The 14,889-nt window shown below is 48.8% G+C and overlaps 2 protein-coding genes across 3 annotated transcripts in view; one reads left to right on the plus strand and one right to left on the minus strand.

Annotated features, from left to right (window-relative positions):
* LOC119165140 (putative Hedgehog signaling attenuator pxb) overlaps window positions 1–14,889 on the plus strand; it is a 665,846-nt gene that overhangs the window by 86,619 nt on the left and 564,338 nt on the right. The gene's annotated exons all lie outside the window — the stretch shown is intronic.
* On the minus strand, window positions 6,578–13,342 carry LOC142768766 (uncharacterized). The gene is made up of 4 exons (XM_075870768.1): window positions 12,808–13,342; window positions 11,662–11,827; window positions 8,838–8,998; window positions 6,578–7,220 (listed from the first exon to the last, which is right to left on the minus strand). Exons 1-4 carry the CDS (start codon window positions 12,944–12,946, stop codon window positions 6,925–6,927), a joined length of 762 nt encoding a protein of 253 aa, XP_075726883.1. The 5' UTR covers window positions 12,947–13,342; the 3' UTR covers window positions 6,578–6,924.

A 14,889-nucleotide genomic window follows, 5' to 3' on the forward strand; every position in this document is an offset into this window, starting at 1 on the left:
TTTCCGTTTGTGTACTCATAGATAATGCATTTACACTGGTGATCTTGCCTTATTATATATCTTTACTGCAATGCGTCATTTTTTTCGATACAACGCAGCGTGCAGTGTTTTGGAAAGTCGTGCAATTCCGAGTTCTGCCGACAATGTGTACTTCGACAGATTTTCTATTCTGTTGCCGCCACCGCCTCAGCATTCTGTATATAGAAGTGTGAGAACGTAGTCAAGTGGATAAGTCCTTTTTGTGAACACTGTAATCAACATTTAATGTGATTATTAATTATTATTATTTTTATTATTATTATTACTATTATTATTATTATTATTATTTATACAGTGGGATGGATACATTGGCACATCAGTTCATGCAATATACGTACCCTGCGAGTTTTTCAGATGTTTTTTTTCTTAGAAAATACTCAGCATTAAAAAAAAGCCATGGCAGCCAGACTTCTGTAGTCTTCGCACATTAGGTCTACGCGGAAATATTCGCCGCAGCAAGTTACCATAAGATCAAGTAACGAAACGTAGGTAATAAGGTTTATGATTACTGATTTGAGGGCGGTTTTTCATAAGAGAAAAATCGTAGGCCGTCAAAATTTGTGGTGCGTTTAAATTTTAGAACTCACAAAAATTTCACATAATTTGAGTATTGACTAGATGGACGAATGGACACACAGACAGATGCACTGACGGACGAACGGACGGACGCATGGATGGACGTGCGGAAGCACGAACAGACGCACGCACGGACGGTCACACAGACGGGCGCAAATATGATGAAAAGATGCGAGACGGTGGTACTTGGAGTATTGACTAGATGGACGAATAGACACACAGACAGATGCATGGACGGACGCACGGATGGCTGCACGGACGGCTGGACGCATGGACGGACGCAGGGGCGGATGCATGGACGAACGCAGGAACGTACGCATGGATGGACGTGTGGACGCACGAACAGACGCACGCACGGATGGGTGGGCGGCTAGACGCACGGACGGTCACACAGATGGACGCATATGTGATGAAAAGATGCGAGATGGTGGCACTTCAAGGGTTGACTAGATGGACGGACGGAGACACAGACAGATGTACTTACGGACGCACGGATGGACGTGTGGACGCACGAACAGACGCACGCGCGTACGGACGGGCAGATGGACGCATGGACGGCCTCACAGACGGACTTCATGGACGGACGGACGGAAGCAAGAACGAATGGACGAATGGATGCTTCGCCCCACTCCATCATTCACCCAGTGGATATGCTGTCATTTTTTTTTTTTCAGGACGAGAGGCTGGTCTTGAACTGATATCGGAGCGTTAGAAGTGACATGAACAATGCCATCGCCGTAATATTAACGCGCATCGCATAGAGCCTAAACTGAACAGTAGCATTTGCATGCTCATGGTATGTGTGATGATTATCTTTGTAATTGTTTTAAAAACTTCGTCATATTTTGTTCTGAAACTTTGAATGCTTAATAAGAGAGTGCCTGGCCTTCAATCTGTTTAATTTTGACATTGTAGGATCTCTTTCTCCTGGTGGAGTACCAAATTTCGGACTGGTGCACAAAATTAAATGTACCTGTTTTCAAAATCTAGACAGTGTCCCCTTGATATTCGGCACGCCTTTTCAACGTGGTATTGGCCTCAATGTGAGCCTACGAAAATGCGCTATTTTTATCTCACAACAACAAGGAAATGTTGTCCTTGTCACGTGTCGAGAGATTTTCAAATGATTTTTTTTTTCCTTCTGAACGAAGACCCATTTTTTCAGAGTTTTAGGTTGACGCTATTTGGAATGTATTTAGGTTTAATCTGAGAACAAGAAGTTTGGAAGCGCGAGTCCGAGAGCGTCGCTACTTTCAAAATATAGAGGCTTTAAGAGAGCCTTCATGTGCGCGCCGGAGGAGGCGGGGCAGCGCGCACATGGAGGCCTCCTACAAGGGTTGGTTTTTGATGGCCCGCGCACTCGGCTCCTCGCGGCTACGTCCACTTCGTTCTGGTTGCTTCGTAAGCACATCATCTGTTGACGAGTTCCTACGATGAGTGTTACGCGTGGATACCGATATCCTCGCAAGCCCCCCTCATCTGCCTGCTCTAACCCAGTTGAAGAACGCCTGGTAGCTCCACGTCTGCCATTTATGAGCGGTAGGCATTTGACTCGCGACAGCGGCCAGTAGGATAAAGGGGCAGGTGGTTAACGTGCCGATCGACACATTCGCCGGCTCGTTAACAAACCTTACTACAGAAATGTTCTCGCAAAGAAACGCTTGGTGCACCTCCAAGCAAGCCCCTCTAGCATCATTCTGCGAGTGGTTCTTAATAAAGAGAAAGGAAGAGAAAAGTGAGCCCCGTTATTGTCTGCTTCAGTGAGCGACACCGCCAGAGGGCTCACAAGGGATGGGGGTGAGGAGGGATAAAAAGGGTAGAAGTAAATGTATAGGAAAGAGGAAGAAGAAGCAACAACAAACTGAGGGGATAGGAGAGACAGGAAAGATGGAAGCACGGTCACTGGAGTCCGAGGATGGGGTACACTTGCGAGAGATGTTGTCGGCGTCTGTAGATGGCGTAGAGGAGGTCCAGTAAGTCAGAGCTTCACTGTCGTCGAAGGTCGTCGGCGGCAGGAGGTGACGTAGGGCGAGCCCAGTCGGCCAGAGCTACCCTGACGCCGAAGGTCGCAAGCGCGCGGAGCGCGCGGGCGCACAACCGGTCGGCACGAAATCCAGCGAGCGACCTCTAGCATCATTAAGTTTGTGTACATGGCGTTGATTTTCGGTTTAGAGGCTTCTGCGTTGCCAGCGCTGCCAGCGCCGACACTATGGCTTAGCATGTCAGCGCCATGACAATCTCTTCTTCGCTCCATTGCTTAGCGAAAGGTGATTTAGTGTGTGCCTATCACCCATCCCCCACTCTCCTTTCAGTGACTTTAGGTCCTCCATTTCCCTAATGAAAGAATTTATCTATCTTCTTCACTCGAATCGAACTCCATGACGCTGCTGCTTGGGAGGGTGCGTGAGAGCGCCTGGCGAAAACAACAAACGCGGCGCGTTCAGTTGACTTCGCTCACTCGGCTGGTCACCTGATCAGCTGATCGCCGCCGGTCTCCACAGTTCTCGCTGATAAGGAAATCCGGACTCTCCGGGTTTGCGACTTCCGGTCGTCCGCATGCGGGCTCTGCCGGTGTGATCAAGAGCTTTTTGGTCGCCAGTCGCAAATGCTCGCGCGACCGGTGATAGTCGCTGATGTGAGCCACCCTTAAGTGGCCGGGTAACAGCCGTGGTGTGCAAACGAGGTGTGCACCCCCCTCCCCTGCGCTGCTTCGCATCGCCTCATGGTCTAAAAGCTCCTTAAGGCATCCGTTCGTCTCTCGTCGTAGTACGTAACATGTCTTACGCTTTGACCTGCAAGGTGGTGCCGGTAGGAGGTTTCTCCTGTGCGTTGTCGAACAATAAAAAATTCGCAGCGTGCGCGTTAACTAAAAGCCGAATTCTCCCGTCTTTCATTCCCTACTAGCAGCCATTGGCATGTACATTGAGCACTATCTGACAAGAAAGGGTTGCTACGTTATACTCGCTGGGCGTGGCCTCCTTGGTTTTAGAAAGGTTTAGCGAGCGTTGGGCCGCAGTGCCACGAATACAGTGAACTAGTATATACCATGAACTAAAGGTGGTTAAAGGTGGGAAGTACACAATTAAGAAGCGCAAGCCGTAAAAAAAGTGTGCGTGTGCCACCTCTCGTTTAGTCCTTGGAATGTCCGCTGGATGGCGGTGCTTTTATATGCGGAATATATGATGAAAAGATACGAGATGGTGGTACGAGATGGACGGACACACAGACAGATGCATGGACGGACGCACGGATGGCTGCACGTACGGATGGACGCATGGACGGACGCAGGGGCGGATGCATGGACGAACGCAGGGATGGATGCACGGATGGACGTGTGGAGGCATGAACAGACGCATGCACGGACGAGGGGATGGATGCTCGGACGGTCACACAGACGGACGCAAATATGATGAAAAGATGCGAGATGGTGGTACTTCGAGTATTGACTAGATGAACGAATGGACACACACAGATGGATGGACGGACGCATGGATGGCTGCACGGACGGATGGACGCATGGACAGACGCAGGGGTGGATGCATGAACGAACGCAGGGACGGACGCATGGATGGACGTGCGGACGCACGAACAGACGCACGTACGGACGGGCGGATGGACGCACGGATGGTCACACAGACGGACGCATGGACGGACAGAAGCAAGAACGAATGGAAGGACGGATGCTTCGCCCCACTCTCCATCATTCAGCCCGTGGGTATGCTGTCATTTTTTTTTCTGCGAGCATATCCTCAGTTGAAGTTGATAGCTCGGTCCGGTCTGTTTTCCTCACATTAAACGTTGTTTTTTTTCTTGCGCTAATTAGTTATGTCTGCACTGCATATGCACCAAATTGCAGACTTTGAAAGTCAAGCAGGAACAACGCCTTTGTCAGGAGCCGTGTGCTGCTTACCTGATTTGTTCTAAGCCTGTCGCGAGAATCTCGGAATCCTCCTTTTGCCAGTGACGTTGAGCCACGTCGCGGTTGATGCGTTCTAGCCACACTTGCGCAGACGCCCTGCTGTCCAACGTGCCTAGCTCGGTGAAATTCGCCGACTTGGTGCGAGATATCTTCGCGAAGTTGGCCTCCACGCTGCGGTCAATGGTGTCCACGTAGCTGAAGCTGCCTTCCAGGTGTGACTTGTAGCCAATCACCTGAATTGCGCGAAGCACCGTAGCTCTCGCACTCGTGTCCAAGCGGGGAAGTCAAATTCAGTAAAGACGGCGGAGTTGTTATGCCAGGACATTTATAGTGCGCGAGGAGCTAGGCTGACCACGAAGAAAAAGCCGACTTAGTTATTTCCGACAGCTCTTGTAAGAGCTAAGCGTAAGATGCCTGTGTTACGAGCAACGAACCTAATGCTGTGGATAAACGAAGTGCCAACAGCAGTGTATCAATACCAACAGCCATCGTTTACGCTTGCTCGTATGAACTGGCAGATAACGAAACAAATATCGGCAAACGCGCTCAGGCGTCGACTCACTCGCTCAGCTGAAGCCGCGAATATCAGTTAGTCTGAAATAGTATTTTCCTGAGTCCTGGTAAGTCCGGTTCAAGAAAATTTTCTCATTGCGAAGTAAAGTTAGGTGAGCCAGAGTGAGTCCAAAGCGCAAGCTATTTCTCGAGCGAGTCTTAGTGAGTATCACTTTTTTTTTTTTGCCGCATTATGAGGCCATGCCACACAAAACGGTATGGAAGATGTGCGTGTGAGCCGTCACATGTTCTTGCCCCGAGATAGTGTGCAGAAAGACAACATGGGGTGAAAACGTAGAAGGCATTAAGCTTCGCCTTTAAGACAGTGATATTCTGTTCCTAGTGCGTACACATAGTCTATGAAACCGTTTAGAGCTTGCACGCACTACGTAGCTTCAAGGGAGCAGTAGCGTGTGTGCTTTTCGCAGTGGGTGACTGGCTTGAACCTATCAAGTCATTCGGATAATTCCAAGTTCCGACGCTTGATGGCATTGTACGTTTCTACCACGCATTATTACGGCAATATTTCAGTTTTTTGAAGCCTGTATACATGACGCGCATGTCTGTTAAGTATGAGTGTTACTTCCACTGCAAGTTCCATGCAGATGATTTTGTTGGCACTGTATTTACAAGCTGATGCATGGCTGTGTGGTAGGACACCCGCTTGTCACACAAATCGACCCGGGTTAGATCCCAACTTGAAGCGAGATTTCTTAATTTCCTTTGAATCTTCCTCGATTTTTCGGTCACGCACAGGATGATTTCTCGCTCACAAGCAACCATGCCGTAACCGATGGCCGAATTTTTGCGAAATGAGCTTTTTAAAATTACTCCGCAGTTGGGAGGCGTACGACCCCCTCATGAGCTGCGACAAAACCCGCAAGTACTGTAGCTCAACGAAGACATTCCCCAGCTGGGTGTCACCATAGCACACCTTGCACCAGAGTAGCATCGAAAATGCCTTTGCAAGTGATGGGTGCAGTATAAACTTACTTGGAGCACTTCCTTGATGTAGTCGTGGTAGATTCGCTCGTTGGTCACTGGCGTCGCTTTGTAGCGCAGGGAGCTTCCCTTGCTAATGTGCAAGAGGTCGGAGTCGCCAACCTGTCGATCAATTTAGAGCTCTGTCAGCTATGAGATGTGGCTTCTTGTTTGGCATTTGCTATGCCCGGGCTCCTCCACATTTTTGCTGTTTCTTCCTTGTTCTACCGTCGTCACTACTCACGTGTCTGAAAATTTTGTTCTTGCAAATATTTTTTTTGAAGGTGGAGACCTACCTCAAGTAGCATTCTACATACACACGCCTAACGTCAATTTGAGGCAGTTGTTTTCTGGCCTTGACAGAAGCTCTGCGCAATCAGTTTCTCGCCACATTTGGACCAATGTATTGACATGAGTCCGACACTGTGGGCTCGGCATCTCGATCCCCACGTGGGAGCTGCCCGCGACACGGTGATCTGTGTTTTTGACGACCGAATGAAAGTTTATTCAAGCCGACTCTGTGGTACGCTTCCAGGGAGGGCGCGTTAGGTTCGAAGGTGCCACAAGTTGTTAGAGTAAAACATCGTCCGCGTTCTTCATATGCCGGTTCATTGGTGCTACGACGGTTGCTTTAAGATTTGATTCAATGCCCTATTAACCTAATTTCTAGTCAGAGATGGAACTCGCAATTGGGAATTATCTGCTTTTATATCATAGAGGGGAATAGCTGCGTTCATCATGTAATTTTGTGGTCATTTTTTAATATTATTGGTGTTAGAGACAATGTTATCTTGTGGTCCTTCGAACTATTTCAAGAAATAAAGCAGGCCTAGTGGCACAAAAGTCGCAAAGCAATTTCACTGACGCAGGCTTACCTTGGTGAACTTAAGCTCGAAGACGGTGATGATGCCGAGGTTCAGTGCAAGGTGAATCATCTGCTTGACGAGTTCCGCGTAGCTCGCCCCCGTAACCCAGCGGGCCGCGTTGGTCTTCTCGAACACCGAACGCACCCGGTCTGGCACCGGATTCCTCGTCGTCATGAAGTGGTAGCAACTTTTGTAGAACGCGTACATCAGGTGGATTCCGCTGGGGCTAGGCGGCGGTGGCTTGGCAGTGCCCAGCAATGTTCGATTTACGCCGCTCCAGAAGGAATCTGCGTGGTATTCAACAGAGGGCAAGTGTCCATGTCTGGCTGGCAATGATCTCATTCAGAACGGCATTAGTTCGTCTCACCAGGAAACTAGTTATCATCGGCTGCGGAAGCTTACTGACAAGCTTTGGCCGCAAATAACACACACACGAAGTAAAGGAACACTCAACGACAAGCACAAGGGGCGTTGAGTGTTTCGTTACTTTGTGTGTGTTATTTGCGGCCAAAGCATGTCGGTAAGCAAGTACCAACTAGGCTAACAATCAGTGTTGCGAAAGCTTGGCGCGCGAAGTGTCACGTTGCTGAGCTCAACGACGAACGCAGGGACGGAGGCACAGATGGATGTGCGGACGCACGAACAGACGCACGCATGGACGGACGGAAGCAAGAGCGAATGGACGGACGGATGCTTTGCCCCACTCTCCATTATTCACCGCGTGGATATGCTGCCATTTTTTTTTCACAGTCAACAGTGTAATATAAATGAACGCGTCTGTTTCACAGGCAAAGCGCAAAGAACGACTACCTCCGTAGACAGCGACGGGAGTGGTGTTACCGTACGCAATTTTCAGCGTTATCGTATAAACAATATTAGCCAGCTGAAACACCGACCACACATGGAACGCAATTTAGAAAAAAGGCTCATAGGTTTTACGTCCACTTTCCAATCGCACTCTTTCTTCCAAGCAGACGGTATTGCTGAAGACTGGCAGGTCTCCGGTGTCACTTTCAAGGCGGCTATAGCGATTAAAGTCCCACTTCCGCTGAAGATATCACTTGCACACAAATACTCGGTGATTGCATGCGCGGGAAACAAAATATTTCACGACGCACCACTGTCTTACTTTCTACCTGCTTGATGAATGCACATCACCTGACGAGCACGCACTCATACTCGCTTATAAGCTTCGATGTGGACTTCTGAAACCGGGCGACGCCATCGTTGTTAAGCGGAACAGGAAAAGGGTCAAATGGCACCAGAAAGCCAGAACTAGAAACAGCAAAGGACGAAAAAACTACACGGATGATGCTTGTTAATAACAATGTGAACAGTCTTAATATTTACATCTTTTCTCTTTATATTTACCGTTATGCTACGCAGCATACCAAAGTAAGCGTTCATGGACTACATGCACAAGCGTAGTAAGAAAGGGCGTGCTTGGGCTTCGTAGGCGTTGCCTTGGCTGTGCTGCGACAAAAAGTTGTCGCCGAGTATGGAGCTGAAAACACCGCGTTTTTCACGACAGAAAATTGTTACTTGCGGCGAACGGTGCAATTGGCTGCAGAGTGTAAGAAAAATAAAGCATTACTCTTTTAACGCTGGGTTCTTTTAACGCCGCTACAGACGCTACGCAATGCATTCGCATTTCCTCACGATTTCCTTCGCGGAAGTGGGAGCATTTTTGTATTACATACTTGGAGTATATATTGAAAAATATTGAGTTGTTAATCGGGATGTATTGTACATGTTTTCTTTTGTGTTCGCGAAGTATGTAGCTCGAATCATTTAGGTCGCCAGGACCTTTGTTAGGCCGTTCCCAAAGCTCTTAGTTTTGGAAAGCTTCGAGTTTTGGTCTAGTCAGTAAAGTTTCAATTTAATTTGATATAATTAACCCTCACCCTTGAGGTCCTCGATGAAAGACTGCGCGAACGCTCGGTGGTGTGACCAGGAGTGGCAGACGAAGTCGTAGAAGTTGTTGCACGCGTCCCCGCCCGTCTGCAGCAGTCGTGCCTTCAGGTACGCTGCCGCCTCACTGCACTGGGCCGTGTAGCAAGTGTACCTGCAAGAAGGGAGCTCGTGCGGTATGCGTAGTTTTTCTTTTCTTAATGCAGTGTACGAAGTGGAATGGTAGTAAAGTAGAAGGTAACAATAACTGCCATTGGTGGAGAGTGAAGCGATGGCATGAGGATACGCCAATTCAATTTTAATATCTGGCGAGAGGGTCTTACGCGTACGTACTGCTTAATTGACATTGTCTGACTGATCGGTTCCGTGACTAGCCAGAATGGGTTGATTCGGGATACACATCGCAGAGTGCTCTACGAGTGAGACTAACCAAGCATCAAACGGGACACACGAGAAAGGTGTGTTTTTTTGTTCACAGTAATGAAATTATAGGTATTCAAAATATTTGAATACGCGACGGCGTATGCACAGGGTCATATCGAGGGAAATGGTTTTTGCTATTGTTGACAAGACCGTAGAACAGGTTTTTAATTAAGATTTGTTTCTAAGAACTTCAAGTTGATTTGATATGGGGGGTTTAACGTCCCAAAACCACCATATTATTATGAGAGACGCCGTATTGGAGGGCTCCGGAAATTTCGACCATCTGGGGTTCTTTAAGGTGCACACAAATCTGAGCACACGGGCCTACAACATTTCCGCCTCCATAAGAACTTCAAGTTCTGTCGACGATCTTTCGGTTTTTTTTTAAATCAGCCCCTCCCCTTCGCCTACCCTTCTACCGAGGTGGTGTTTTGTTTCAACTCACATGGCCGCTTCTAACAAGTCATTGGCTTGAGTGTTAGCCACGAACTCTCAAGCGTTCGGCTTTAGTTTTGCGACATCCAAATAACGTTCTGTGATGGTCAGGCTTGCAGGGGCACTACAACCCAAGAGCTAAGAAAACTTAGCTTTTCTTTGATTCGGCGAATTCTGAGGCAATTAAGAGAGTCATAGCGTTGATGTGCCTTGAATCTGCTCCCAAACAATCGTGCCTGCCTCAAATGATTCCCAGCTTTTTTTGCCGTATTTTGGCTGCAGAGTTGCGCAACTCGGTTTTGACTGCTGTTTCTAGAACCCTCATTCAGATATTGAAACGTGGAATGGAACGTATATAACGGCTGTATATCAACGGAAGGCCCTTATATTTGAGATCGAAGCCTACGTTCATAAGCTTTCCCACAATCTTAGGACGGCGAAAAGGTATGGAGGCCTGTGCGAAACATGCACGATGGCGAGGCATCCGAGGTTTGAGGACATACCTCTGCGACGACGCTAACAGACCCCGAGGCCTTACAGGACTGCCAGGACATTATGGTCACGTACCACGATGTCCTCAGCCACTACAGGAAAACGCGACATTACCATCACCCCACAAGCAGCTACAGGTCTCAGGCGTCCCATATGAGGCGTCGATCTGCAGAATGACACATTCGACAATCCCCAACGCCTGCAAAGAGTGTGTCCCTCGCTCCACCCGTCGCCCGGTTGTCCGTAGTGCGGGCACGAGACAGCCAACAGCGCGCATATACTTTGGGAGTGCGAGTGCGGTGTTCTCCGCCACTACTCGGATGAGAGTGCGCGTACCCAAGGACGACTGGCTGAGCGGTGGCGAGTCGCCCGGCTCAGCCCACGTGCAGTGGACCGAATCTGGGCTGTCCATCTAGGCAGGGCTACCACCGAGGACATGGCTCGATGTTCCATGGAGGACGGCTCCTTGAGGCTATAGTCCGGGCCAGTGATTTCTCGTTGGATCTTTAATAAGGTTTATTACCTACCTACTCAATGTGTTTCTCCACACCCAGTAAGCTGGAAAAGATGTGCTAGTTTATTTGCAACCCCTGTATACGTTGATGCCGAAAGAACCATAAAGCACCGTTCGTCAAGTCTTGCACTGGAGTGTTGTAATGCATTTCTAAGTCATTTGGGGTGGTCTTCGTTGTCGAAACTGGCTGTTGTGTCAACCGTTTGGGGAAACATACACAAATAGTGCACAAGCTAGACGACAAGTGCGCACATTTAGTTGCGCGTGCAAGCAAACACAGACTGTGACCGAATTGTAAGTGCAGGAGTGATGATTAGACTGCACGCATCAGTTTCGAAGCGTATCATGTGAAGTAATAATTCATTAACAAGTGCGTCAGCACCCCATCTTTTGCCCTCTTTGATGCCATGTTTTATATTCTGGATATTGGGACTCAGATCTGAAAAGAATGTCAAGGGTCACGTTTTGTTGCGGTTATTGATTGGCTGCATGTTTGCTGCGTTGTTGGCGCTGTGCGCTGAAAAACTTTTTTCCATCCATCCATTTCTTTTCATGCTTTCAGTGTGGTATGTATAAGTGTTTCCTTCTGCCAACGAAAATGAAGGTGTGGGAGTGGGCAAGTTGTTATTCCATATTTTTACAGCTACAGCGCAATATAGGCAGACAGTGGACGAAGGGAACAACGAGGACAAGTTCTTACTTGCTTTGGTTTGTTTTCGCCTTAGTGCATTGATTGATATGACTGCGATGTCACATATTCTTTGTGCTGTGCAATGAAAGTGTAGTGAGAAGTTAGCGCTTGTCCTTGTTGCCACCTTCGTCCGCTGTATGCCGATTTTTCGCTTCCGCTGTAAAATATTAAAAAATCTGCTGCAAGTCAGCACTTGCGTGTCGTGTCCGTTGTGGACTCCCTCGCTCGATGACCACCGAGCAAAGCGGCGGCGAGCACTCACCACTCTCGAGACTGGCCGGAGATGTATATTCCGTATATAGAGAGGACAAAGAAGAGCACAAGGAAGATGGCCGCCATTACGGTGATGACGATTGCCTGCCTTGAGATGCCACGTGACTGGCGTACAGCTTCCACGTTTCGTACGTTTCCCAGCAACTGCAAGATGTCTGCGACAGTGTCATCAATGAAACTGCTGTTGGACCGAGTTGCACGGTACGCAGCATTTAAAAAGAAAAGCACATAAACCAGATCAGACCTCAAAGATAGAAACAGACAGGCGCTGACTAGCAGCTGCTTTATTCTTCTAGCAACAACGCATTGGTGTGTTTACAGTTGTTAGCGCCAGTGCTTGTATTTTGTATTATCTGTGCTATGATCTCGTTAATGCGCGCATAAGTTTTCTTCACCTTAGACAAGTCACCCTTGTAAGCCTCGTCCTGTTGGGACGAGCGAGAACACGAATGTGGAGACCGCTCATTAGTTTGTTTCGCCAGCAATTATTCGTGCGCTAATCTCCTTCCCACCATTTCGACTCAACAGCGAGACTAATTTTCCGTGACCATTATCCACTGGACGTTGGCTGAAGGTGGGAGCGCGCCTATCCTTGATGTTCACTGAACAGTTGGTCCATTCGGGCCACCGACTCGGAGCGGTGTGGTACAGCGTTTACGGTGCTCAGCCACTGCGCGATGGCAAAACAACTGAACCGACAGCTGGTCGCATGACTCCACCGTTTCATCTTTCCGCAAGAGAATATGCGGTGACCAGTATCCGGTCTACTATTTATTTATTTAAAAATACTATGGCCCAAGGAGCACTATGAGAAGAGAGAAAACAAAAAAAAGTATATACATGCGAATACAATGCAACACGAAATGGACGTCAAAAAGAAGCAGCAGCCACTGCTATACTTGGGGAAAAAATTAGCAAGAAACAATGGTGTGCCAAAGCAGCCATGAAATCATTCGACCCGATAGGGTCTCCAATTATATTGGCTCCTTTCGGCTACACGTTCGGCTCGCGCACGCATTCTATGGCTCTGTGCTTTTTATCGCAGTGGTGCCCAGCCGAATGTACGTGCCACAAGATATCCGCGATGCCACCACACGAAGCAAACGGGGGCGAGATATGGCCACCACCCACCCACCTTCCTTTCCGAGGAACACTTGACCCTCGAGCAGGTGGGGTGCAAACTGCAACATCCTGGCGGCTCCCCTCGGCTGCACGGTTCCTCCCCTTTCGCCGGGGTAGAACAGTGGCGGACGGCCCTTGCTCGATCGACCCATCTCTCGACGCACGTCCCGCCGTTCTTGTTCACCTGTTAACCGTGGCGAATTCCCACTATGGGGGATTGGCCAAGAATCGAGTGGTATTAAAAATTATTGTTCAGATTTAGAATAATGGACATATATAAGGAAGGTTACCGATAACCCAGGAAAGTGTGGTGCTTGATATAATGCATACAGTTACTTAAATAATTTCCAAGACGAATTTCCAAGACGCACCGAACGCGGCTCGAGAGCTCGCGGGAGCGATCATGATGGTGATTGCCTGGGAGATGATTTAGACTCTAACCAAAAGACTTGAAGAAACCCGACGTTTCGAAACCGACTTTGTTCCTTCCTCAGGGGTGACTGCGGAGACTACGTAGCAGCGGCGCCTTCAAAGCACTCGCGGGACGGATAATGACCCACCCCCCTCTCTCTCTAGTTTTGCCGTGGAGCGCAGTCCATGTGCATACACTGGGGGAAGGGTTCCCAGAGAGCGGTTGATGTTATGGGCTGTCCTCTGTATGTGCCTTTATGATTGCCTTTATGATTGGCTATAACCACTTGGGCTGGTCAAGAACGAACACTTTATAAGGAAAGTCAGTCGTCAAATATGAACTGCATGACTCATGAATTGTACATCACCTAGAATAAACCAATAATGCCAATTTTATATTACGCCAGAGCACGTCGTCTAGGCTAGCGAATTCCAGTGGTGGGAAACCTGCGCCAACTAGAAATCGCTGCGCCATGCTGCTCCACATGGTGGTCGTGGAACCAAAAGTAATCGTGAACTAAATTACGAGATGGTCGCCATCATGTAAACTTGCGGTGCTGCGTTTGTGTACAGTTGCGCTGCTGCAACGGGACGGAATCGCCCTATCAATTATTCCCACTTCCGCGCGATTGCCCTGTCTGGTAATCAGTGGCAAAGAACGAAGCCGATGTGGCCACAACCGAAAGGTCCATCAGTATGGCATCGCTGTCAAAAACCCTGCGTGTGTGGCGTGGCGACGCTTTAAGCCTACTTCGCGCCTTTAATAGCTGCCGACTAGCTAAGCGTGCAGGGGCGCCGATCGCCTCGATCGTTCTACGAGACTGTGTTGAGCGTGCACCGCTTTGCAGAAACGAAAGCAGCTCGCTGTTGCGAGCGATCACGGGCACCGAAACAGCAAGTACACTGCATGTTTTCAGGCGGCAACCGTAACGCGCCGCCGTCCGCTGCCAGGACGGCTAGTACGTCGCTTGCAGAAAGCTCGCATGATCGCATCAAAGGCCAACTCCGGCGATTTCGCGAGGTCAATGGGCCTTAATAAAATTCTCTGGGTACGTTCCTTTGTACATTTTCGTCATTTATGCCAAATTACAGGCTTGGCAGGTGCGCTGATTGTTTGCAAATGAATTTTAAAGATTGCCTCGAAAAGTTCACCTCGCTTGCCAAAATTATTGGAAACACTGTCTGGATGACGTTATGTTTAGCATGCTGACGGAATCGATGCTGCCGATAGCATCGCTCTTTTGGCCGCTACAGCGTCTATTGTGCTGGCCACAAGGCAACGGCGGTATTTGGTACGGGTATTCACCTTTTCATAAACGCCTCCCTGGGCGCCGCCATAGCCCTCCTTCGGCTGTGCAAATTGGCGCGTCCTCTCGAAAATGCACTGGCAACGCGGCGCCCTTAGCCTTTGTACTCCCGCGCACAGCCCATCATGGCGGGGTTCTTTTCCTTTCTGTGAAAATGTGTATAGCACGAAAAAGCTTTCTTCCTTCCTCTATGGTGTTTGACCGGCGATCCACTGGTCTGGATTTCACAGTTGTCATACTCCGTGCCGGCGGGACCCGTACACGGCCTCCGCGGTTCTTGCCAAATAGTACATCATAGGCAGACAGGGCGCCCGGTTGTGTTTCGCTTCCGGCGTTGCACCTTTTTGCTTATTAGAAATTCTTTTCAAATTTTATGA

Source organism: Rhipicephalus microplus, chromosome 8 (genome assembly GCF_043290135.1).
Source record: "Rhipicephalus microplus isolate Deutch F79 chromosome 8, USDA_Rmic, whole genome shotgun sequence".
NCBI classification, from domain to species: Eukaryota; Metazoa; Arthropoda; class Arachnida; order Ixodida; family Ixodidae; genus Rhipicephalus; species Rhipicephalus microplus.

Coding starts and splice junctions, on each gene's coding strand:
- LOC142768766 (XM_075870768.1), bottom strand. CDS start 12,946: ATGGGTCGATCGAGCAAGGGCCGTCCGCCACTGTTCTACCCCGGCGAA. Junction 11,828..12,807: donor AGTGTTCCTCGGAAAGGAAG/GTGGGTGGGTGG, acceptor ACACTGTCGCAG/ACATCTTGCAGTTGCTGGGA. Junction 8,999..11,661: donor TCCGGCCAGTCTCGAGAGTG/GTGAGTGCTCGC, acceptor CCCTTCTTGCAG/GTACACTTGCTACACGGCCC.